General features: G+C 42.4%; 3 protein-coding genes across 3 annotated transcripts in view; 2 read left to right on the top strand and 1 right to left on the bottom strand.

The window, feature by feature from the left end:
• The window catches only part of LOC139548110 (vacuole membrane protein 1-like), an 18,359-nt gene extending 11,825 nt beyond the window's left edge, over positions 1-6,534 (top strand). The window contains exons 8-12 of the mRNA XM_071357483.1: positions 533-613; positions 819-935; positions 1,515-1,576; positions 5,429-5,531; positions 5,674-6,534. Of these exons, the coding sequence (XP_071213584.1) occupies positions 533-613; positions 819-935; positions 1,515-1,576; positions 5,429-5,531; positions 5,674-5,823 (513 nt within the window). The 3' untranslated portion in view covers positions 5,824-6,534. The remainder of the gene's footprint in view (positions 1-532; positions 614-818; positions 936-1,514; positions 1,577-5,428; positions 5,532-5,673) is intronic.
• On the bottom strand, positions 5,568-12,251 carry tubd1 (tubulin, delta 1). Its single transcript, XM_071357482.1, has 9 exons — positions 11,896-12,251; positions 11,650-11,797; positions 9,962-10,178; positions 8,914-9,145; positions 8,594-8,758; positions 8,193-8,333; positions 7,885-8,068; positions 7,570-7,746; positions 5,568-5,803 (listed from the first exon to the last, which is right to left on the bottom strand). The coding sequence occupies exons 1-8, from the start codon at positions 12,044-12,046 to the stop codon at positions 7,644-7,646; spliced, it is 1,341 nt and encodes a 446-aa protein (XP_071213583.1). The 5' UTR covers positions 12,047-12,251; the 3' UTR covers positions 5,568-5,803; positions 7,570-7,643.
• On the top strand, positions 12,233-26,834 carry LOC139548108 (ribosomal protein S6 kinase beta-1-like). The gene is made up of 15 exons (XM_071357481.1): positions 12,233-12,417; positions 13,514-13,557; positions 13,689-13,809; positions 13,940-14,008; positions 14,563-14,710; positions 15,246-15,303; positions 15,546-15,646; positions 17,368-17,458; positions 17,589-17,679; positions 17,799-17,906; positions 17,989-18,051; positions 18,312-18,389; positions 18,486-18,593; positions 25,726-25,838; positions 25,946-26,834. The coding sequence occupies exons 1-15, from the start codon at positions 12,349-12,351 to the stop codon at positions 26,199-26,201; spliced, it is 1,518 nt and encodes a 505-aa protein (XP_071213582.1). The 5' UTR covers positions 12,233-12,348; the 3' UTR covers positions 26,202-26,834.

The following is a 26,834-nucleotide window of genomic DNA, read 5'->3' as shown; positions in this document are numbered from 1 at the left end:
CAACCCAGCTCTGTGTGATTGGATTGTAGATATAACTTTTATAGCACCAAGTTCAAAGGTGTTTGCACAGATTCAGGTGTTCAGATTTTTTAACAAATCTGACATATGTCACATGTGAATAACTCCTTTTTGACAAATGTCAGATGGAACCTTGTAGTAAGTCCTAAGGTCTTTGATATACAGATTCATGTCAGATGCTTTTGACCTGACGTTTACAACTGAATAGTTTTAGGGCAAGGGTTGACACATTATCACTGAAGACGTCATTGATTTTGATGTAGTGTATATCAAGAGTTCAACAGTTCTTTGCCAACAACTCTTGGCTTGGACTTTTAGCAGAGCTGCTAAAGATCAAAGGAAAAGATAATAGCCCATCTGATATCTTTTGTTATGCCACATGAACTCTTTATCAAGTAACACCCTTTTCAGAATTACATAAGACTTGTTTTTCAGTTTGGTTATATATCATGATATTGATATTATTGAAGAAATTGTTTGTTAATGTGTTTAAACTGTTGAATTATGTTTCCAGGATTTTGTCACAAGAGCAAAACTGTGCGTTCAAAACATGGTGCAGAAAGTGGGATTCTTTGGGATTCTAGCCTGCGCCTCGGTAAGTCCAACCCTACATTTGATGACTTGACGTGCACTCTGTTATCTTATACTGTTTTTTAAAGTTGAGGCCTTTATTATTAAAGCGCATCACTGAATATTGTATGTTGATGTTGGTTGCAATGAAGTTATGGCAATGAAGGTAGAATTCAAATGCACTCCTCTATTACAGGATATATTTTCACATGTTATGACCTGTCTTTTAGATACCTAATCCTCTGTTTGACCTGGCTGGTATAACATGTGGCCACTTCCTGGTACCATTTTGGACCTTCTTTGGAGCGACGCTTATTGGGAAAGCCATCGTCAAGATGCACATACAAGTAAATATTTTAGTTGTACTAACCAATTAGACATTCAGACAATGTCAGAATATGTTCAGTTGGCTGTAATTCCATGGTTTCTGTGTGTTGAAGTACTTCTAGTGCTGCAGTAGAAGACCATTCCAGATGAAAGGAGTATGGAGAGCACTTTAATGAGAGCCATTGCTTTTGTAAACCAGATCAAACTCTTAATTGTAGGCTTTATTGTTGAGTCTGCCACAGTGACTAATCTACTCCCAGACGGTGAGAGACTGACTGTGTCTCTCTGTGAGTCGTGGTGGTGAGAGCTGAGCCGTCTAACCAGACCAATTCATCTCCGTGGTACCAGCCAGTGATCTCACCAGTTCTGACAAAGCCCTCCAGGGTTGAGGAGGACCAGGGTCCGGGGGAGGCTTTGTGCTTCTCCCTCAGACCTCATGGGTCTTTTACTGTCCAGATTTGGCTGGGATGGCATGTGTCACTGTGTTCATAGGATATGTCCCTCAACTCGGTGCAGATGGCGACTCAGATTCTCACTGTCTGTGTCTCTGACCGAGACTGATCACTAATCACCCAGTTGATTCATTTGTCTTCCCACAGAAACTGTTTGTTATTATAACGTTCAGCAAGCACATAGTGGAACAGATGGTGTCTCTGATCGGGTGAGTATGTGTCTGTTAATGTATGCGTATAGATGAAGAGAGAGGTGCTTTGCTTTGCCCAGTCAGCATTCTTCCTCTGTGCTTTACTAGGGGGCAGGGGCTCAACATGGATGCTTGTCCTCTTGTTAATTAATTTTTTTAAATTTGTTTAAATGAATTGTTTAAAACCGGTTTTCAAAGTAGCCTAACCAAAATAAGACCATAGAAATGTTGAGGGAATTATTTTATAAACACTTTGGTCGAATAGCCTATTGAAAACAGCATTTTTCTCATGTTCTATGTAGGGAGCGGTGTTTTCCCACTAATTGCATTTTGGAACATTTGCGCACAGCCTACAGCCATGTGCACATTGTTGAGATTATAATATGAAGAAATAAAACTACTGTATCAACATTCTAAGCTAAACTGTCTGATCTGTTGCATCAGCATCATTGCTTTTTTAAATTTTGTGCAGTGGTTGTATGAATCTTCCCAGAACTTTCCAAGAGTTGTCGACGGGACGCCCTTAATTTCTAACCCTGGAGGGAATTATTTTATAAAGACCAAGTATTTTGTTGCAATGTTGCAGTATTTTATATGCTACCAAGGGTGGTCAACCATCCTCCAGGAGAGCCTTAAAGGGGCAGTGTTGTATTTTGAGACAGGCTTGAATATGCAAAGCAGCTAATAGGCAGAGTGTAGCCTACATTTTTGTGTGATTCTATGGTGAAAAAGATAGTAATGCATTGTGTAAAGTGGTTCCTTGCTTCGTACAATGATGTAAAAATGCTCTTACAGACAAGTGACTTGAGCTTTTGGACAAGTAAAATAAAGTTAATGTCAAGCCCTGGAGGGGGGTGTTGATCATTCTGAACAAATACCATCATAAAATCTTCACATCAAAGTCAGATGTGTGTGTTTACCATTAAGGGTATTTCCCTTACACGCAAACCAATTCCAAACATAGGACCCCACACGGCTGGCTGACCACCTATCAGATGGAATCTGTTCTGACTCACAGCAGTTTAGCTTTGACTGCACCATAATCTCCCTGACAGCAGCAGGGAAACAATAACTGCAGGATGTACAGTGCCTTGCAAAAGTATTTGTCCCCCTTGGTGTTTTGCCTTTTGTTGCATTAAAATGTGTAATTTAAATGGATTTCATGTAATGGACATACACAAAATAGTCCAAATTGGTGAAGTGAAAGGGTAAAAATTGCTTGTTTCAAAACAATTCTTAAATCAAAAAACGTAAAAGTGGTGCGTGCATATGTTTTCACCCCCTTTGCTATGAAGCCCCTAAATAAGATCTGGTGCAACCAATTACCTTCAGAAATCACATAATTAGTTAGATTGCACACAGGGGAACTTTATTTAAGTGTCACATGATCTCAGTATATATACACCTGTTCTGAAAGCCCCAGCATCTGCAACACCACTAAGCAAGGGGCACCACCAAGCAAGCGGCACTATGAAGACCAAGGAGCTCTCCAAACAGGTCAGGGACAAAGTTGTGGAGAAGTACAGATCAGGGTTGGGTTATAAACAAATATCAGAAACTTTGAACATCCCACGGAGCACCATTTTAAATCATTATTAAAAAATGGAAAGAATATAGCACCACAACAAACCTGCCAAGAGAGGGCCGCCCACCAAAACTTACGGACCAGGCAAGGAGGGCATTAATCAGAGGCAACAAAGAGAACCTGAAGGAGCTGCAAAGCTCCACAGCGGAGATTGGAGTGTCTGTCCATAGGACCACTTGAAGCCGTACACTCCACAGAGCTGGGCTTTACGGAAGAATGGTCAGAAAAAAGCCATTGCTTAAATAAAAAAATAAGCATACATGTTTGGTGTTCACCAAAAGGCATGTGGGAGACTCCCATAACATATGGAAGGTACTCCGGTCAGATGAGACAAAAATGTAGCTTTTAGGCCATCAAGGAAAACGCTATGTCTGGCGCAAACCCAACACCTCTCATCACCCCGAGAACACCATCCCAACAGTGAAGCATGGTGCTAGCAGCATCATGCTGTGGGGATGTTTTTCATCTGCAGGGACTGGGAAACTGGTCAGAATTGAAGGAATGATGGACGGCGCTAAATACAGGGAAATTCTTGAGGGAAACCTGTTTCAGTCTTCCAAAGATTTGAGATGGGGACAGGTTCAACTTCCAGTAGGACAATGACCCTAAGCATACTGCTAAAGCAACACTTGAGTGGTTTAAGGGGAAACATTTAAACGTCTTGGAATGGCCTAGTCAAAGCCCAGACCTCAATCCAATTAAGAATCTGTGGTATGACTTAAAGATTGCGGTACACCAGCGGAACCCATCCAACTTGAAGGAGCTGGAGCAGTTTTGCCTTGAAGAATGGGGGGAAAATCCCAGTGGCTAGATGTGCCAAGCTTATAGAGATATACCCCAAGAGACTTGCAGCTGTAATTGCTGCAAAAGGTGTTTCTACAAAGTATTGACTTTGGGGGGCGAATAGTTATGCACGCTCAAGTAAAAAAAAAAATGTATTGTTTGTTTCACAATAAAACATTTAGCATCTTCAAAGTGGTAGGCATGTTTATAAATCAAATAATACAAACCCACAAAAAATACATTTCAATTCCAGGTTGTAAAGCAATAATATAGGAAAAATGCCAAGGGGGGTGAATACTTTCGCAAGCCACTGTATGAAAGAAAAATAAATCACTTCCATTTAACACATCCAACATAACGAGCTAAAATCTTCAGCTCTAACTTGACTATTTCTTCTCATCCAATTTTTTTATTTTTAAATCATGAACAAATAAAATACAAATCTTACAACTAATGATCAGTTTATAGTGCCATCTTATTCACAGTTAAAATGAGTCGCATGAGAAAGAACAATTGCTTGCTACCATTGCAATTGTTTGACTGGTCTGACTTGCTATTATGTGTTACACTGGTGCTTGAATGCTGAATCGGAACTGTTGGTGATTGCAGCAGTTTGTGTGGGCTGAGTGAGTCACTCAAAGTTAGCCTGGGAATGGGCATGCCATATCCCTTTGTTTAAAATCAGCAATTACAATTACCCAATTCACTTTTTACCCCGATAGTAAATTATCTTGAATCTGTCTAGCCAAGTTTTAGATTAAGTTTATATTAACACCTGCATTTAAAAAAACTAACCATGTCTAAGAAATGTTTGTATATTTTATTTAATGATGGTTGTGATACATTGATTTAAACTATACCAATTATTTTGGTATAGTACTTACTGTCAACTACGAATTATTGTGGTGTTACTCAGGTACATCAAGTTGTGGTGTCTGAGGGTTCTCTTCCAATCAATTTATGTCTGCATTCCCTGTAACTATAATGTAAAGAGCCCTGATGAACTGAGGGGTCCACACAGTGATCTAATCCTTTGCTCTCCCTCCCATATATGGACAGTCATATTGATGAACACGCCTAGTTTGATCTGTTTCCACCCATAAGGCTGTGATGACAGCATATCGAGTCACTTCCTGGTTATTGGGCTCAGACTGGTTTCTTATAGGGACCTCAGGAATAAATAAGAGATGAGGACTGCCTCACTTCACTCTGCTGTGTGCTCTCAGCCACTACACTGGCAGTAGGAACTCCCAGCTAAACTTGATGCCCAACTAGAAACACAGAAATTGGAACTCTCTCGACATCATGAGCAATAGACTGCTCTCTTTTAAACCCTGGTCCTATGGACCAAGGGTTCCCTCTACAAAGCCTCATTATTTTACCATGTGAAGGGATACTGCTGATATGGTAAGTACTCTGGGATATAATGTTGTCTGTCTTTCCCTCCCTCTTTTCCCTCGCCTCCCTTGCCTGTGGATGTCCTTGCCCTGCCACTGTGTCAGGTCTCTGCCGAGGGTAGGTCCCTCCATACAGAAGCCCTTCAGTGAGTACCTGGAGGCCCAGAGGAGTAAACTCCACCACCACACTGGCGCTGGCACCCCGGCGGTAAGAGCACTACTACCATCATCCATCCTTCCTAAGTCGAGACAAAGCATGTGATTTTATTGATTGCCAAGATAATACAAATTGTAATGCATTCGTGTTAGTCAAGAGTAATATTCCTCTGTATGCATGTCTCTCTGTGCAGACTGAGAACTGGCTGTCATGGGTCTTTGAGAAGGTGGTTCTGGTCATGGTCTGTTACTTTATCTTCTCCATCATCAACTCCATGGCTCAGAGCTACGCCAAGCGACGTCAGAGTCGGCAGCAGAGGAACACTGAGGAGAAAACCAAGTGATAAGAGACTCACCAACTGACTGCTGAGAGTCCCTCGGCTCTGTCTCAAACTAACCTCGCCCTTTTCCATTCTTAAGAGGCTGAACTGGCACTATTCTGTGTGTGCTTACGGATGTATACTGTTTGTTTGTCCTTAAGGTTTTGTAGTTTCCCCTCATCTGTGTTTAGTGTGTGATGATGTTATGTGATAAGATATTATAAGCAGTTAAGCAGAAACTGGAGGTCAACTGTTTTGCTGGCAGCTATACCAGCTGCAATGCCGGCAGCTATACCAGCTGCAATGCCTTATGCAAGGTGGAGGGTCCTACTTCCATTGAACACAGTTCTTAATCACTAGACTTAATTTGTACCAAATTTTTCACTATGTATGGATTCAGACATTGTGTATGCTGATATGATGCTAAGGACGTTTTCAGGGTTACATTTTCTTGTGTTTTGTCCTGTTGATCAGAAATAGACCATCTGTCATTTGTGTTTCTTGGAAATAGCAATATCAAGTCGGATCAATGTGTTATTGGTTTGCACATCCTGGAAATATTTTCAGGACGGTATGTATGCACATGTACTTTGAATGATCTGGACGAACTAACTTGGACCAAAACGGAACAAAAAGGATTTGTAACTTAACATTACACTCAGCTAACTTAGTGTCATTTTTATTCTGTACATTTAGACGGTCTTTGAGCAGAATATATAAAAATGCATAAATCATTCTTGTTTCCATGTCTGAGTCTCTCTTACTATTTAAACAATTGCTTCCATTCTTGTAAGCTTGCCCCATGTTATTGTATATAGAGCATCTTCTACTGTTAAGGTAATAATAGTGCTTAGGCACTCAGACCACCAAGATTGAAAAAATGCTTGAACCTCTTTTTTTAAAGAATTAACATCCAAAAGGTAAGTGCCAAAATTCTCAAAAAGCATATGGATCGCTATATTGTAAATTGGAGAATAATGTATTTAAAGGAAACTATGGAATTTATGTTGTAATTTGAAACTAGATATATGATCACGGCTTATTGTTTCAGATACTGCTATGCTTATTGTCCTGTCGGAAAATATGTTTTCTGAAGCTGGTTTGTAAAGACCTGGTCCTGGTTGTTGCAGGTATTTTACTCCCTCTCCCATCCTGTCAGATAGCTTATCAGACTGGTGTTGACTGTTTGAATCACATGGCGACAACAGTCTGTAAGCTGTCTGAAGTTCTGGGTATTAACCATCTGAAGAGTGCTGTCTTGACTATGGTACAACCTTTTAAAGCATGTGCTAATTTAAGTACCTATTGTGGCTAATGGATCAAATCAAACTTACCTTCCCAACAAAGACATCTTTGTAGGGCATCATGGCTGTTTTGTGTGCATTTAGTGGTCTTTTCTGAAAAATCTTCAATAAAAAGCCTTGTTCATATAAAACGTGTTACTTGTATTTATACCCCTCAATGTACTTGAATAATGGCATTTTATTTGTAAATTTTTGTAAAATGAATTTATACATGTAATTCTTTCAACATTAATGCTCTGACTCATTTGGTACAAGAGAACAGTACGTGTGTAATGTTCAATCTCCTGTCCAATAACATGCCAATATAGCATCAGCTCCCTGCAAGTTTTTATTGGCTTAGGCCGAAATACAATCTGATCGCGCAATTTGTCCACAATGCATGTTTAAAAGGCAATGTTCAGAGACCACATTTACGCTAAACACTGCATATGTTAGCTCAATCAGAAATTAACTTGAAAGTACATACATTTGCGGTTGGAGTGAATCCTGGTTTTCGTCATGGCCAAAAAGTATCTTACTGGTCCAAAGCAGACCGTAGCATCAAAGTTGACTGTAGCTAGAGATGACCTGTTCAAGAGATGTGAAGCTATCCAAGAAATCCTCCTCTGAGATCCCGAACTTAGTGTATTGATGAATGTAGGCCCTATGGAAGCAAAGACACATCAATATGTGGAAACCCAATAACCTGGGAATGAGGTAGTTTAAATCAGAAGTCTAGCATTGGAAAACTTCAATATAAGTGAACATGCATGCCTTTTTTACATGATGTGTCTAACTGTACCTGGAGGCAAACATGTTCCAGGCTTTCCCCACCATGTTGTCCAGAGGCCTCAGCAGAGTCTGACTGTTGCTGACCAGTATAGCAGACTTCTCATACTTGTTAAAGGGGACTGGGGTTTTCCACATGCTGAAAGCCTCATCTGCTGGAAGCCAGGGGGTATATAGACTCGGATGCTGAAATCCACCTATAGATTTAAAAACATTCAAAAGTTGTGTTGGATTCTAGAATGAATAAAATAGAATCAACTACTATCTATATTAAAGTCTAATGTCCCATAGTAGTTAGACACCTATGTACTGGTCTCTTACTTATCTCTGCATTGTTCACATCCTTCCCCCGCAGTATGAGCAGGTTGGCCAGGGAGGTGTTGAAGCCTGGTCGTCTGTGACTCCTGGTCCTCTCTATCCCTTCAGGCTGGAGAGAGGGGGCTCGCACCTGCCAGTCGATGCCTGAAAAATAACAGTCCTTAGAGCATTAACATGAACATCTGGACATGAAACAGTAAACACATGATGGAGAAGCTAGCTTATACAAACTAGCATGGCTACACAAAAAAAAACAGAACACAATTCATGACTAAACAGCATCAATATAAATAGACCCATGTTGAGTTGCATGGGGACATAGATTGATTTGGAATTTCACAGTTAGCCAATACAGACTCCTAGTGTTCAACACTATTACAGCACTATGAGAACACAACACTTGCCTTCCTCCATTTTGGAGTTGGCAATGAGCATCTGACGTAGATGTTTGAGCAGGCCCGGCCAGGTGAACATGCTGTAAGCCATAGAGGAGCTGGACACCTGGGGAATGTTGCACACGCTGAGAAGCTTGTACTCTGGGTGACACACCAGGCTGCTCATCAGTTCACCTGGAAACAGAGTGTGTGATATGCAACTTCAAGACTTTCTGGCACACTGGTTTGTTTCGTCCTCTTACTACACTTCAAGGGGGCATATGTTTATGTGTGTATATGTACAGAATGTGTGTTGTTAGAGTACAGTGTTGATGCTGCTCAGTGCTCACCTATGGGGTTTCTATTGTAGACACCATGGGAGTCACCAGTGAGTGCAGGCTGCAGAACACTCCCTAGCTGGTGGGCGATGACTTTGTTGACGTCCCTGAATGATATGTGTTTGATATTCATGAGCTGGGCACAGATCTTGTGAACCGTGTCATTTTCGTGAACCAGGATGGCATCTGAGAGCTGGTAGAGGTGTGACAGTGTGAGCACAGAGTTGTAGTTCTGGACTATCACCTTCAAAAGGAAAGCACAATACAGCAATTAGTGAAAACTGGTCATCCAAAGAGTACTGATGATGTTGTTTCTACCTTCAAAAATGATATAATTGTAACTGTCCATTTTTTTTTTCATTTCTACTTTGGAAATGAAATGTCTCACCTAGCTATCTTAAGATGAATGCACTAATTGTAAGTCGCTCTGGATAAGAGCGTCTTTTAAATGACAAATGTAAATGTAAAAAGTAAATGCTTTGCAATATTACTTTCTTATTCCATAGGAAATATGTCTGTATTGTAAAACATAAATGGTAGGCCTTTACAGTGCATTCGGAAAGTATTCAGACCCCTTGACTTTTTCCACATTTTGTTACGTTACAGTCCTATTCTAAAATCTATTAAATTGTTTTTTGTCCACATCAATCTACACACAATACCCCATAATAACAAAGCAAAAATAGGTTTAGAAATGTTTGCTAATTTCAATTTTTAAAAAGGAAATATTACATTTACATTAGTATTCAAACAATTTACTCAGTACTTTGTTGAAGCACCTTTGGCAGCGATTACAACCGAGTCTTCTTGGGTATGACGCTACAAGCTTGGCACACGTGTATTTGGGGAGTTTCTCCCTTCTGTTTTTGCTTTGTCATTATGGTGTATTGTGTATAGATTGCTGAGGAAAATGTTTTATTTTATCAATTTTAGAATAAGGCTGTAATGTAACAAAATGTGGGAAAAAGTCAAGGGGTCTGAATACTTTCCGAATGCACTGTATATACACATTTGTTGACAGATCTGTGATGTTTTGCAGGTGCTGAAGCAAGCCTCTTACCTCTCCAGTGCCATAGGGCCATGTCAGGTGGTTGAGGATGAAGGAGTTTGGGTAGGCGTCCCGGAGACACTGAGTAACGTATGTGCCCACCCCTGACCCTGTGCCCCCTGCCACACTCATCATGGCCATGATTCCTGCCAGACAGTCACAGTGCTCCACCTCCCTCCTCACAATGTCCATCACTACCTCCTCATGACGCGGTCCATGGACACAGTATCTACACGCAAAGAAAAGAAAACACAGTGTTGTCATATTATAGTGCTATGGACACTGCTGTCAGGTGCGGGGCATAGTTTTTCCTAACTACAGTGCATTCGGAAAGTACTCAGACCCCTTGACTTTTTCCACATTTTGTTACATTACAGACTTATTCTAAAATGGATTAAATAGTTCCCCCCCCCTCATCAAACTACACACAATACCCAATAATGACAAAGCAAAAACAGGTTTTTAGAAATTTTTGCAAATGTATTAAGAATAAAAAACAGAAATATCACATTTACATAAGTATTCAGACCCTTCACTTAGTACTTTGTTGAAGCACCTTTGGCAGCGATTACAGCCTCAAGTCTTCTTGGGTATGACGCTAGAAGCTTGGCACACCTGTATTTGGGGAGTTTCTCCCATTCTTCTCTGCAGATCATCTCAAGCTCTTTCAGGTTGGATGGGGAGCATCGCTGCACGGCTGTTTTCAGGTCTCTCCAAAGATGTTTGATCGGGTTCAAGCCCGGGCTCTGGCTGGGCCACTCAAGGACATGCAGAGACTTGTCCCGAAGCCACTCCTGCGTTGTCTTGGCTGTGTGCTCAGGGTCGTTGTCCTGTTGGAAGGTGAAGCTTTGACCCAGTCTGAGGTCCTGAGCGCTCTGGAGCAGGTTTTCGTCAAGGATCTCTCTATACCTTGCTCCGTTCATCTTTCCCTCGATCCTGACTAGTCTCCCAGTCCCTGTCGCTGAAAAACATCCTCACAGCATGATGCTGCCACCACCATGCTTCACCATACAGATGGTGCCAGGTTTCCTCCTGACAGAACAAAGAATGTTGTTTCTCATGGTCTGAGTCCTTTAGGTGCTTTTTGGCAAATTCCAAGCGGGCTGTCATGTGCCTTTTACTGAGGAGTGGCTTCTGTCTGGCCACTCTACCATAAAAGCCTGATTGGTGGAGTGCTGCAGAGATGGTTGTCCTTCTGGAAGGTTCTCCCATCTCCACAGAGGAACTCTGGAACTCTGTCAGAGTGTACATCGGGTTCTTGGTCACCTCCCTGACTAAGGCCCTTCTCCCCCGGTTGCTCAGTTTGGCCGGGCGGCCAGCTCTAGGCAGAGTCTTGGTGGTTCCAACATTCTTCCATTTAAGAATGATGGCGGCCACAATTTAGAGTCTCATAGCAAAGGGTCTGAATACTTATGTAAATAAGGTATTTCTGTTTGTTATTTCTAATAACCTGTTTTCACTTTGTCATTATGGGACATTGTGTGTAGCTCGATTAGGAAACATTTTTACTTTATCAATTTTAGAATAAGGCTGTAACGTAACGTTTCCAAAAATTTTGAAAAAGTCAAGGGGTGTGAATACTTTCTGAATGCACTGTACATTATGTCACCTGACCAGTTTTTCATGTCACGTCAGAGCCATTATAATTACAAGGTGGCCAGCCCCTCCAAACAAATTCTGCACATTGAAAACATCCTTACCCATTTGCCCAGTTGTTTCCAGAACCCTGTTTCTGACTGAAGTGTGAACGGTCCCCATATCTCCACTTCCCAGATTTGGCAGTCTTTGCAATAATCTGTGAGATGACTTTGGGTTCCATGTCAATCAGCACTGACCTTGCCACGAGTTCTGTGCAACGACAACATTAAATGATAAATACACATCTGTTAAGTTTACATGTTAGAAGAGGAACACCAGCTTATTATCATTAGTAATAGCTAACTTACCTCTATTTGCAGTCTCATTGAAGAACCGCTCACTGCTGCATTCACTGTAAACCTTTCTTTGCGTATCATTTGCATCATTGCTGATCACCTCGAACAACTCTTGGCCTACCTGGTTGCCACATTGTCCAAGTTGTACTGTCACGATGGACATTACTATTCCTGCTTGCAAAAGCTGTTGTTTTCAAGTATGTTCGCCTAAATGTTCAATGATTATGTGTGGAAAATAAACTTGCTAGCTATGTTTCCTCCAACTGTCAATGACAGTTTTATGTTTTTATTCCAGTCTGCTTTGAAGCTCGCCGCGTTTCCTGCAACAAATCGATCATGTCCGCGCTTCACTTGGTTGGTTGCGTGGTGCGCATGCTCTGTGTAGTAGCCGGTTATGGCCGCGGTGTGTGTTTGTCCATGAGGCGGGGAACGTGAGCTATTATCACGGACTGAACGAGATCAGCGATGGCGGGTATATTCGACATCGATTTGGATCAGCCGGAGGAAAATGACTCCGACGATGAGCTCGAGGAGGTAATTTGCTCGATTATGTCGCGTGTGGTTGCACGAGTATTCGATGTAACTGCTAATAGCCATGTTAGCTAGCTTACTAGGTATAGGCCTGTCGTCTTGGTTTGTTGCCAATGCATTAGGCCCAATTTTGACAATGCTACCAGCTAACATTAGCTAGCCGCATAGATCAACCAGCTAAATTAACACTCATGAGCTGTCACTTGTTCTCAGCTTTCGCGAGATAGTTGTTATACATTGCATTACGACATTTGCATACGTAACGCGTTATACTAATATCGAATATACTATTTTCAAACTTGCTAGACAGTCTGTGTGCAGCAAAGGCAAGCGTACTTTGGTTGCTGGCGTGCAACAGTTTATTTTGGCACTTCTGCAGTTCGGAACAATATGGACTGGAGGTCCTTATGTGGACACAGGCAGATCCCAATTTGGACAAGCTTTTAATCATGGTTATAGTGGACATCCACAGTTCTGATAGGTCTATCTATGAACAATTTGCGACAACTAGCGTGGCCCAACTAGCTAGTGAGTTGGTTGTATAGGGCCATGTTTAAATGGTATGAAATAACTATTCATGCACTGACAGTTAGCTACCAAGAATGACAACTTTAGCGTAAACATTTCGTAAGTAATCGCATCTCATGTTCAGTGCCCTTTGTCAAGGATTTTGGGCAACACAGAATATCACGTCACATGTTTTTTGGGGTGTAAAATATTTACCTCCATAAAGATTTGTTAACATTTATAACATAATAAACGTAAATTAGGGGTAAATTCCAAGGCTGTCAAGAAAAGCAGTCTACAGCTCACGATCCGCTATCCAGGGTTCTGAATTAAATGTAGACAATACAGATTTTAATTTAACCTGCTTTCACATGATGGTATGCTCTCGCATGTTGGCTTGTGTTGACTTCATGTTTTAACTAATATTGTATTGATTTCAGTTGTCCTTGCGTCTAAGATTGAACACTTTTAAAATATAATCAACATTCCTGTTGAATCTAATGACATGCTACTGCGGTTCTATGGCTCTGCAGTGATTTCGGTTATAAAGCAGATTTGTTTTTACAATGTGCTAATTCACATTTTCTGTCAGACTCAGATCAACGATTTCATGGACCAGTGCAGCGGCTTTGAATTGTAAGTGTTGACACTTAGCATTATGAAGGCCTGGAAGATTAAATCATTATGTTGAGTAGTTATAGTAATTGTACCTTGCTACTGTCAGTGTATTGAAAGTGAGCATATAATTGCATGACTTTTTTCCCCAGCAATATGGACGGCTGTGAGAAGATTGAGATATCTGAGGACAACGTCAATCAAGGAACAGAGAACATCAGGCCGGAGTGTTTTGAACTGCTGCGAGTGTTGGGAAAGGGTGGTTATGGAAAGGTATCCTCCTCTTATTCAAATTTATTTTCATAAGATAACTTTTATGACATTTTTTAATTCCATGTCACACTTGTCATTATTTGGCGTGGCCCATTGTGTTGAACTGGTTATTCCCTTTTTCTTTTTGTAGGTTTTTCAAGTTCGAAAAGTTGCTGGAGCAGCATCGGGGAAGATATTTGCAATGAAGGTTTTAAAGAAGGTACCTAAAAACAACATTCAAACACACATTTATTTACATTTAGTATATCATTGGCAGCATGCATAGCCCTTAAGTGTCTCTCAATTTTGTCTCAAACTTAGTAAATATGACAAATATACATTGTTTTATGTTGCTTCTGTGTACAAATATTTCCTTGAAGCCTGTTGGTGGGTAAGGTCTTGTTGGTAGTTAGCCATCTTCGCTGCTGCAGACTTGTCTGTTAAGAAGCTGTCTCAGTCCATTAGATTTTGCACAATAGATAGTTTTTTTGCTTGATCAGTGAAAGTGAAATGGACTTTAATGACAGATGCAGTCACATACCTCTTCATCAAGATTTGTCCAACAAGCTATGCTACAAAAATGCACTGAAAAACCAATTGCTTAATTTCAAACAGAACTATTCTAAGCAACACTGAGTTCAGTGTTAGCACATTCTTGACAGTGGCTGCTTGTCGTGAACTGATAATGAAATGTATTTTATCATGTGGCTTTTGAAATGGCAGACTAGTGGTAATAGCGTGACTAATGGTCATGAATGTTTTGGGGCCTCGCAGGCTATGATTGTACGCAATGCTAAGGACACTGCCCACACCAAGGCGGAGAGGAACATCCTGGAGGAAGTGAAGCATCCTTTCATCGTGGATCTCATCTACGCCTTCCAGACAGGGGGAAAGCTGTACCTCATCCTGGAGTACCTCAGCGGTCAGTAAATCAGGGGTCACAAAGGCAGTTACCCCAAACGACCTATTCACCAGAAGATAAACAACCATCCATTCTTTCCACACTCTTCCTGTTGCCCAAGAGTTGCTGGGGAGTCAGACTGAATCTCCTTCCATATTAGCAGTCCCAGTCATGCAGATGGTTTCTTTTCTTAGACCAAAGGATGGTTTCACCAAAATGATGATTCTTATCATCTGAATTGGTTGTCACACACAGGATGTTGGCCTTTGCATACTTTACATCAACACTTAATGGGCCTCTGCTCATTACATCTAACCATAATGTATGTAATAGTGTCTATATCCTGTCTACCATCCCTTCCTGTCTGCACATCTAGAGTTAGAGAAAAATGCACACTATGGTATTTGAAATTCAGTCAATGTCAGGATTCAAAATGTAAATGGGTTGATTTGGTGTAGTCTCCCCACAATTATTTTGTGCATTTGTACAACACTACAATTGCATAGTTTTTTTTTATGTCTGTTTCAGTTTTAATAAATTTTGTTGTAATTTTCAGGTGGAGAGCTGTTTATGCAACTGGAAAGAGAGGGGATTTTTATGGAAGACACAGCCTGGTGAGTAGAGAAGACGAAAGGCAATATTGTCATACCAGTGGCAGTTTTCTTACATCCACTGCACTAAGACACTTCTTTGGAATATCCTACACCAGTATGTAGTTGGTGAAAGGGAAAATGCAATTTATAAAAGCAGTAAACTGAAGATCAGGGTACCAGGTTTTGGCTGTGCCTGGCAGAGAAAATAATTTAGTATAGTGTGTGTATATACAATGTAAATGTGGTCTCTTTCTTATCTGCAGTTTTTACCTGGCAGAAATCTCCATGGCTCTGGGCCATCTGCACCAGAAAGGCATCATCTATAGAGACCTGAAGCCTGAAAACATCATGCTTAACAACCAAGGTAATGCTGGAGCTGGGCAAGGATATCAGAACAAACGTCCTGAGTTGCAATCATGTTCACTGCAAGTCAGACAATATTTGATGCTACATTAGCTGTAAATACATCCACATTTGTGCTTGTATATGCACTTCATGTTAGACATTAGGGCTGGGAATTGCCAGGGACCTCATGAGACGCGCTGAGGTGCTGATTCGATATGGGTTGTGATTTTCACGATTCAATATGTATTGCGAATGTATTTTGTCCTCCTACACCAGAAGCGATCACGACACGCAGGTTAAAATATCAAAACAAACTCTGAACCAATGACATTAATTTGGGGACAGGTCGAAAAGCATTAAATATGTATGGCAATTTAGCTAGTTAGCTTGCACTTGCTAGCTAATTTGTCCTATTTAGCTAGCTTGCTGTTGCTAGCTAATTTGTGCTGGGATATAAACATTTAATTGTTATTTTACCTGAACTGCACAAGGTCCTCTACTCCGACAAATTAATCCACACATAAAACGGCCAACCGAATCGTTTCTAGTCATCTCTCCTCCTTCCAGGCTTTTTCATCATTGCACTTACATGGTGATCGCATCTAAACTTCCATAGTATTACCACGACTACCGGCAAAAAAAATTGTCTTTCAATCACCCACGTGGGTATAACCAATGAGAAGATGGCACGTGGGTACCTGCTTCTATAAACCAATGAGGAGATGGGAGAGGCAGGACTTTCAGCGCAATCTGCGTCAGAAATAGGAATGACTTCTATTTTAGCCCTTGGCAACGCAGACGCTCGTTAGCGAGCAGTGTGGGTGCAATAATTGAATAACATGGATTTCAAAATTTATTTTGCGATGCTCGCGCACGCGACGTGTCCGGTCTGGTCAGGATGTGAGTCTGCTGCTGAGAGACAAGAGGGCATGTGAAAACAAGTTTTTATCAGTCATGGAAATAAGTGGTGAAAACATGTTTCAACACTATTTAAAAAGATGGGGAACAGGGGCCTCCCGGGTGGCGCAGTGGGCTAGGGCACTGCATCGCAGTGCTAGCTGCGCCACCAGAGTCTCTGGATTCGCGCCCAGGCTCTGTCGCAGCCGGCCGTGACCGGGAGGTCCGTGGGGCGATGCACAATTGGGCTAGCGTCGTCCGGGTTAGGGAGGGTTTGGCCGGTAGGGATATCCTTGTCTCATCGCGCTCCAGCGACTCCTGTGGCGGGCCGGGCGCAGTGCGCGCTAACCAAGGGGGCCAGGTGCACGGTGTTTCCTCCGACACATTGGTGCGGCTGGCTTCCGGGTTAGAGGCGCGCTGTGTTAAGAAGCAGTGCGGCTTGGTTGGGTGGTGCTTCGTTTGACGCATGGCTTTCGACCTTCGTCTCTCCCGAGCCCGTACGGGAGTTGTAGCGATGAGACAAGATAGTAATTACTAGCGATTGGATACCACGAAAATTGGGGAGAAAAGGAGGGTAAAATTTATTTTAAAAAATAAAATAAAAAGATGGGGAACAAGCTATAGGATGACAAACACCAGAGTTTTGGCTAACAGCTGACTAGTGCTAGCTAATGCTACCTACAGTAGCAAATATATAAAATAATATTGCGATATATAACTTGATTTCCTCCCCATCAACATAAGACACAACATTATTCCGCAGGAAATGTAAATTACTAAATGTTCTGCATATCCACCTCAAAGTGAAATTGACTGACTTGTTTCTGTGTTGTGTTTTTCCAGGTCATGTGAAATTGACTGACTTTGGGCTGTGTAAAGAGTCCATCCACGGCGGCACAGTCACCCATACTTTCTGTGGCACCATAGAGTACATGTAAGTCACACTTTGTAAAATACACACCACCTGTTCTTCATGTAAATCTGTTGAAAACTGTGCAATTTTTATATAGTGACTGCTTCAGTCTATCATGAAAATAGGTATAAAAAAATGGATGTTGTGCCAGGGCCCCAGAGATCCTGATGAGAAGTGGACATAACAGAGCAGTAGACTGGTGGAGTCTTGGAGCGCTTATGTACGATATGCTGACTGGAGCGGTGAGTGCAAAACTTCTCTCATAGCCTCCTGCTTATAATGATGTGGTAATACAACAACTTCTATTACAATCAAGTGGTGTTGACCCAAGGTTATTATTTTGTTCTTTCTTCAAATGTAGCCACCCTTCACTGGTGAAAACAGGAAGAAGACCATTGACAAAATCTTAAAATGCAAGCTGAACCTCCCACCCTACCTCACACAAGAAGCCAGAGATCTCTTGAAAAGGGTGACTACTTGTTTAAACATTTTACCTTTTTATTTTCATTTTTGTAATCACTTATATATTTATACTAGTTCTTGTTTTTCAGCTGCTGAAGAGAAATGCCTCGTCAAGACTTGGAGCAGGGGCTGGAGATGCTACAGAGGTGCAGGTGAGAACAAGAGAAGGAATGGACCGATTTTGGATGGAGTGACTTGATGCTGTCAAGAATAAACTGTAACTTCATCCTTGAGGGCAGGAGAGTTTGAGATTTTACCCCATTCTTGCAAGCACCACTTTCTATCTCAAGCCTTTGATCATAAAACAACAGAAGATGACCCTAAATTGAAGTGTTCAAAAGTGAGAGGGGAAAGGGAAGTATTGAAATTTAAAAGCAATTGTTATAATTATTTTCTGATGATCTTTCCTTAGGCTCATCCCTTCTTCCGACACATTAACTGGGAAGAGCTCCTGGCCAGGAAAGTGGAGCCTCCATTCAAGCCTTTCCTGGTAAGCAGCAGAAGAGCTTCCGTTTTGTTTTAGACAACCTTTCAAGCTCTCACAGGCGTTAGACTCTGTAACACACCTGATTTCTTGTATCCATAGCAATCCGCTGAAGATGTGAGCCAGTTTGACTCTAAGTTCACCAGCCAGACACCAGTAGACAGCCCAGACGACTCCACGCTGAGTGAAAGCGCTAACCAAGCCTTTCTGGTAAGACGGCTACATATCCTGTCCACCACCCCTTTGTTTTTACAGCTTTTCCTTCTTTGTTACATGCACATTCTAAAGACATTTTATACTGAACAAAAATATAAACAAAACAATTTCAACGATTCTACTGAGTTAAAATTCATATAAGGAAATCAGCCAATTGAAATGAATTCATTAGGCCCTAATCTATGGATTTCACATGACTGGGCAGGGGTGCAGCCATGGGTGTGCCTGGGAGGGCATAGGCCAGCCCACTTGGGAAACAGGCCCACCCACTGGGGAGCCCGACCCAGCCAATCGGAATGATTTTCCCCCCACAAAAGGGCTTTATTACAGACAGAAATACTCCTCAGTTTCATCAGCTGTCTGGGTGGCTGGTCTCAGACGATCCCGCATGTGGAGGTCCTGGGCTGGATTGGTTACACGTGGTCTGCGGTTGTGAGGCCGGTTGGACGTGCTGCCAAATTCTCTAACCGACTTGAAGCGGCTTATAGTAGAGAAATTAACATTTAATTATCTGGCAACATCTCTGGTGGACAATCGCATGCTCCCTTAAAACTTGAGACATCTGTAGCATTGTGTTGTGTGACAACTGCACATTTCAGTGGCCTTTTATTGTCCCCCGCACTAGGTGCACCTGAGTATTGATCATGCTGTTTAATCAGCTTCTTGATATGCCACACCTGTCGTCAGGTGGATGGATTATCTTGGCAAAGGAGAAATGCTCACTAACAGGGATGTAAACACATTTATGCACAGACTGAGAAAAATAAGCTTTTGTTCAGTATACATAGTGGCAAGAAAAAGTATGTGAACCCTTTGTAATTACCTGGATTTCTGCATAAATTGGTTATAAAATGTTATCTGATCTTCATCTAAGTCACAACAATAGACAAACCCAGTGTTCTTAAACTAATAACACACAAACAATTATAAGTTTATATGTCTTTATTGAACACACCGTGTAAACATTCACAGTACAGGGTAGGAAAGGTTTGTGAACCCTTCGATTTAATAACTGTTTGACCCTCCTTTGGCAGCAATAACCTCAACCAAACCTTTTCTGTAGTTGCGGATCCGATCTGCTCAGAGGTCAGGAGGAATTTTGACCATTCCTCTTTACAAAACTGTTTCAGTTAAGCAATATTCTTGGGATGTCTGGTGTTAACTGCTCTCTTGAGGTCATGCCACAGTATCTCAATTGGGTTCAAATCAAATCCAATTTTATTTGTCACATACACATGGTTAGCAGATGTTAATGCGAGTGTAGCGAAATGCTTGTGCTTCTAGTTCCGACAATGCAGTAATAACCAACAAGTAATCTAACCTAACAATTCCACAACTACTACCTTATACACACAAGTGTAAAGGGATAAAGAATATGTACATAAAGATATATGAATGAGTGATGGTACAGAACGGCATAGGCAAGATGCAGTAGATGGTATAGAGTACAGTATATACATATGAGATGAGTAATGTAGGGTATGTAAACATAAAGTTGCATAGTTTAAAGTGGCTAGTGATACATGTATTACATAAAGATGGCAAGATGCAGTGGATGATATACAGTACAGTATATATATATACATATGAGATGAGTAATGTAGGGTATGTAAACATTATATTAAGTGGCATTGTTTAAAGTGGCTAGTGATACATTTTTACATAATTTCTATCAATTCCCATTATTAAAGTGGCTGGAGTTGAGTCAGTATGTTGGCAGCGGCCACTAAATGTTAGTGGTGGCTGTTTAACAGTCTGATGGCCTTGAGATAGAAGCTGTTTTTCAGTCTCTCGGCCCCTGCTTTGATGCACCTGTACTGACCTCGCCTTCTGGATGATAGCGGGGTGAACAGGCAGTGGCTCGGGTGGTTGTTGTCCTTGATGATCTTTATGGCCTTCCTGTGACATCAGGTGGTGTAGGTGTCCTGGAGGGCAGGTAGTTTGCACCCGGTGATGCGTTGTGCAGACCTCACTACTCTCTGGAGAGCCTTACGGTTGTGGGCGGAGCAGTTGCCATACCAGGCGGTGATACAGCCCGACAGGATGCTCTTGATTGTGCATCTGTAGAAGTTTGTGAGTGCTTTTGGTGACAAGCCGAATTTCTTCAGCCTCCTGAGGTTGAAGAGGCGCTGCTGCGCCTTCTTCACAACGCTGTCTGTGTGGGTGGACCAATTCAGTTTGTCCGTGATGTGTACACCGAGGAACTTAAAACTTTCCACCTTCTCCACTACTGTCCCGTCGATGTGGATAGGGGGGTGCTCCCTCTGCTGTTTCCTGAAGTCCACAATCATCTCCTTTGTTTTGATGACGTTGAGTGTGAGGTTATTCTCCTGACACCACACTCCGAGGGCCCTCACCTCCTCCCTGTAGGCCGTCTCGTTGTTGTTGGTAATCAAGCCTACCACTGTAGTGTCGTCCGCAAACTTGATGATTGAGTTGGAGGCGTGCATGGCCACGCAGTCGTGGGTGAACAGGGAGTACAGGAGAGGGCTCAGAACGCACCCTTGTGGGGCCCCAGTGTTGAGGATCAGCGGGGTGGAGATGTTACCTACCCTCACCACCTGGGGGCGGCCCGTCAGGAAGTCCAGGACCCAGTTGCACAGGGCGGGGTCGAGACCCAGGGTCTCGAGCTTGATGACGAGTTTGGAGGGTACTATGGTGTTAAATGCTGAGCTGTAGTCGATGAACAGCATTCTCACATAGGTATTCCTCTTGTCCAGATGGGTTAGGGCAGTGTGGTTGCGATTGCGTCGTCTGTGGACCTATTGGGTCGGTAAGCAAATTGGAGTGGGTCTAGGGTGTCAGGTAGGGTGGAGGTGATATGGTCCTTGACTAGTCTCTCAAAGCACTTCATGATGACGGAAGTGAGTGCTACGGGGTGGTAGTCGTTTAGCTCAGTTACCTTAGCTTTCTTGGGAACAGGAACAATGGTGGCCCTCTTGAAGCATGTGGAAATAGCAGACTGGGATAAGGATTGATTGAATATGTCCTTAAACACACCAGCCAGCTGGTCTGCGCATGCTCTGAGGATGCGGCTGGGAATGCCGTCTGGGCCTGCAGCCTTGCGAGGGTTAACACGTTTAAATGTTTTACTCGGCTGCAGTGAAGGAGAGCCCGCAGGTTTTGGTAGCGGGCCGTGTCAGTGGCACTGTATTGTCCTCAAAGCGAGCAAAAAAGTTATTTAGTCTGTCTGGGAGCAAGACATCCTGGTCCACGACGGGGCTGGTTTTCTTTTTGTAATCCGTGATTGACTGTAGACCCTGCCACATACCTCTTGTGTCTGAGCTGTTGAATTGCGACTCTACTTTGTCTCTATACTGGGACTTAGCTTGTTTGATTGCCTTGCGGAGGGAATAGCTACACTGTTTGTATTCGGTCATGTTTCCGGTCACCTTGCCCTGGTTAAAAGCAGTGGTTCGCGCTTTCAGTTTCACGCGAATGCTGCCATTAATCCACGGTTTCTGGTTTGGGAATGTTTTAATCATTGCTGTGGGTACGACATCGTCAATGCACTTTCTAATGAACTCGCTCACCGAATCAGCGTATTCGTCAATGTTGTTGTTGGACGCAATGCGGAACATATCCCAATCCACGTGATCGAAGCAGTCTTGAAGCGTGGAATCAGATTGGTCGGACCAGCGTTGAACAGACCTGAGCGCGGGAGCTTGCTGTTTTAGTTTCTGTTTGTAGGCTGGAAGCAACAAAATGGAGTCGTGGTCAGCTTTTCCGAAAGGAGGGCGGGGGAGGGCCTTATATGCGTTGCGGAAGTTAGTATAACAATGATCCAAGGTTTTACCAGCCCTGGTAGCACAATCGATATGCTGATAGAATTTAGGGAGTTTTGTTTTCAGATTAGCCTTGTTAAAATCCCCAGCTACGATGAATGCAGCCTCAGGGTGTGTGGTTTCCAGTTTACAAAGAGTCAGATAAAGTTCGTTCAGGGCCATCGATGTGTCTGCTTGGGGGGGAATATATACGGCTGTGATTATAATCGAAGAGAATTCCCTTGGTAGATAATGCAGTTGACATTTGATTGTGAGGAATTCTAAATCAGGTGAACAGAATGACTTGAGTTCCTGTATGTTGTTATGATCACACCACGTCTCGTTGATCATAAGGCATACACCCCCGCCCCTCTTCTTACCAGAAAGATGTTTGTTTCTGTCGGCGCGATGCGTGAAGAAACAAGCTGGCTGCACCGACTCCGTTAGCGTCTCTCGAGTGAGCCATGTTTCCGTGAAGCAAAGAATGTTACAATCCCTGATGTCTCTCTGGAATGTTACCCTTGCTCGGATTTCATCAACCTTATTGTCAAGAGACTGGACATTGGCGAGTAGTATGCTAGGGAGTGGAGCGCGATGTGCCCGTCTCCGAAGCCTGACCAGGAGACCGCTTTGTTTGCCCCTTTTACGGCGTCGTTGTTTAGGGTCACCGGCTGGGATCAGATCCATTGTATTGGGTGGAAGACAAAACACAGGATCCGCTTCGGGAGAGTCATATTCCTGGTTGTAACGATGGTGAGTTGACGTTGCTCTTACATACAGTCGGGAGGAACTACTGAATATAATGAAACCTAAGATTACCTGGGGTACCAATGTAAGGAATAACACATAAAAAAACAAAATACTGCATAGTTTCCTAGGAACGCGAAGCGAGGCGGCCATCTCGGTCGGCGCCGGAAGTAGAAAGGGTTGAAAGGTTTGAGGTCAGGACTCTGACTGGGCCACTCCAGAAGGCGTATTTCCTTCTGTTAAAGCCATTTACTTCTGTGTTTTGGTTCATTGACCTGTTGCATACACAACTGAGCTTCAATTGACAGACAGATGGCCTTACATTCTCCTGCAAAATGTCTTGATAAACTTGAATTTATTTTTCCGTTGATGATGGCAAGCGGTACAGGCCCTGAGGCAGCAAAGCAGCCCCAAAACATGATTCTCCCTCCACCATACTTTACAGTTGGGATGAGGTTTTGATGTTGGTGTTATGTGCCATTTTTTCTCAACACATAGTGTTGTGTGTTCCTTACAAACAACTAAACTTTAGTTTAATCTCTCCACAGAATATTTTGCCAGTAGCGCTGTGGAACATTCAGGTGCTCTTTTGCAAACTTCAGATGCACAGCAATGTTTTTTTTGGACAGCAGTGGCATCTTCTGTGGTGTCCTCCCATGAACACCATTCTTGTTTAGTGTTTTACATATCATAGACTCGTCAACAGGCGTTTAATAAAATATTCATACAAATATGATTAGGCCTCTCATAGACTAGGCCTTGTAGAAAGAGGGTCAATCAAGTTAGGTCTGCCAAATTAATGTAGCATAGGAAAAAAATATAAATCCAGCCATAGAGTATAGCCTATCATCAAAAAAATGGTTTATAACATGCACAATTAGATGCATCATCTATATAGAACAAGGTTGACTAAATTCGAGCCCATTAACTTTGCTCACCGCATCCTCCTTTGATTGTCTCTTCTGGCTGCCACCAAAAGCCCCCACCTTGGAGACAATCGATCAGATCATTGTGGAGCTGCTAATCTGCACGAAGTTACAGACTGACTACACCGCTCGCATTGCGTGCGTGAGCGTTGCAAAATAAATTTAGAAATATATGTTATTCAATTATTGCGCCAACGAGCGTCTGCGCTGCCAAGGGCTAAAATAGAAGTCAGTTCTATTTCTGACACAGATCGCGCTGCAAGTCCTGCCTCTCCCATCTCCTCAGTAGTTTATAGAAGCAGGTACCCACGTGCCATCTCCTCATTGGTTATACACACATGGGTGATTGAAAGACGAGGTAATGCATCTAATTTATGAAAGTTGCCAATGGCAATATAAAGCCAAGAGAAGAAAAAGTCTGGAATGAGGAGAGATGACAAGAAACGATTCAGTTGACCGTTTTATGTGTGGAGTAGAGGACCTTGTGCATTTCAGGTAAAATAACAATTCAATGTTTATATTCCAGGACAAATTAGCTAGCAACAGCAAGCTAGCTAAAAATGACAAATTAGCTAGCAAGTGCTAGCTAAATTGCCATAAATGTTTAATGCTTTTCGACTTGTCCCCAAATGAATATAATTGGTTCAGAGTTTGTTTTGATATTTTAACCTACAGTGTCGTGATCGCGTTTGGTGTGGGGGGACAAAATTTATGCACGATCGTTTTGGGTTCCGTGTTAGTGTGCCACTAGCGATGTACTTTGCTGGACATGCTAGCTGTTCTCCGCGGCGCATCATCACTTCAAACGCATTCCATCTTGGTGTTATTGGCTTGCCTACTACTACTGGTAGTACCGGTAAAATGTAAGTTATGAATCGCAAATCACCATACAGCTGACACACTTCGATTTCATCAATCATTTTGACTTCAATTTGTTTGTCCAAAATACTATCAGCTTGCGCTGCGTCTTTGCTGATGAATGCTCTGATCTCTGGCCAATTGGTTCAATGACATTGTTTCGTCTATTAATCGCTTCTAATAGATCTGAAAATGACGCATTAACCATGAATTTAAACAACTGTTTGTTTATAATGAGGGACGTCCCACGTTTCACCTGGACACATGAATATTAGGAATTTGCGCTGGCTTCAGCCATGACAGCACGAGAGAGAAATGAAACGTCTGCACGTCGCCCGCAGGTGAGAGAGTGTGTTTCACTGTCCAATCCGAGGCTCGAACATGGTCTGAGCGCGTCAACATGGGAAAGCCTCGAGCGGACAGTGCATTATAAACAAAGCGCCGCATATATTGCCCAAAAAAGAACACATCTGATTTGGAGAAAACGCGGGGCATCCGTGAAACTGTAATTCAACTTGTCCGGCTTTATACATTATACATCGTGTTTTGAGTCATAACTATTATAGAACATGAGCTTTTAAACCCACCCAACAGCTACTCTGTCCATCCCACCTATCTCTGTAAACCACCCTCTTATTATTTCCATGTGCCATATAATTTAACTGTGCTGTGATGTTTCACAAATTCTGAACCTGTGTAATCGCATAGGACATGTGTTGAGTGTTCATTTTGCTCATAATACAAAATCATGACACAATTCACCTTCATTTCTCCTTAATACATTTGTAGGCCGTACTGGTGACCATAACCCCTCTGTCATTGCTTCTGCAGGGCTTTACGTATGTTGCTCCATCAGTACTTGAAAACGTCAAGGAAAAATTCTCATTTGAGCCAAAAATCCGCTCACCCCGACGTTTTTTGGGGAGCCCAAGAACACCAGTCAGGTATTCCATCGTTTCAGCCTCTACGGCTGTTCCTACATAGCTTGTGCAGTAACATTGAATATGCCACATCAGCACGTAGTCATAGTATGTCCCCTATTCCTTTTCAGCCCTTTCAAGTTCTCTGCTGGTGACGTGTGGCCCCGGGGCCCCTTGATGCCCGGCGGATCCTCTCTATGTCTCCAGTCGCCCCAGGAGCAGGTCATGGAGGTGTCCGCCTCAGAACAGATGGAAGTGCAGGCCAGCTCTGAGGCCTCTGCGCCCCTTCCCATCCGCCAGCCTTCGGGTGCCAACCTGTCCCAGTTCAAACAACAAGCCTACCCTGTCATGGCCAAGCGGCCCGAGCATCTACGCATTAACCTATGACCAGCAGCTCATCTTAGAGGATTTAAAAAAAAAAAATCTTTGTTGATATTTCTTCTTATTTTTTTTAAATATAAAGACACTAGAGACTATGAAACATTACATTTCAGTTCTACACACCATCACTACATGAAGTCTCCCTCAGGCTTTAACCTCCAGTGTGCTGCAGCTGAGCTCGGTGGACTGGGCCACTCCCTCAGGTCCCCTTGACCTCTTCACCCTGACCCCTAGCAGGACTGGACCAGCGGGACAGGGCATCACTTTGGATCTTTAACTTGTTTTTATTACTCCATCCTACCACGAAAAAAAGGAATGAGAACATGTATAAAATGTGCAGTATATAAAATATCATCCAAAGTGCTTCATGTTTGATGATTGAATGCTTATGAGGAATTAATTGCTTCCACTGAACACTTGGGAGATTTGACAGTATTTCTTGAAGATTGCTTCCTGGCTCAGAATGAAATCATGAATTATTGTTAATTGAAAAAATATGATTGGGAGGGTTATCAATAAGCTGAGGTTCTGAACATAGCTTTATGTCTTAATAAAAAATAAATGCATCTACTGTGCTATATCAATGATGGATCAATTCATGAGGGCATCAATAAAAACAAATGTTTACTTTTTACATTC

Source organism: Salvelinus alpinus, chromosome 21 (assembly GCF_045679555.1).
Source record: "Salvelinus alpinus chromosome 21, SLU_Salpinus.1, whole genome shotgun sequence".
Taxonomy (NCBI): domain Eukaryota; kingdom Metazoa; phylum Chordata; class Actinopteri; order Salmoniformes; family Salmonidae; genus Salvelinus; species Salvelinus alpinus.
This window is presented reverse-complemented; position numbering and strand designations above follow the sequence as displayed.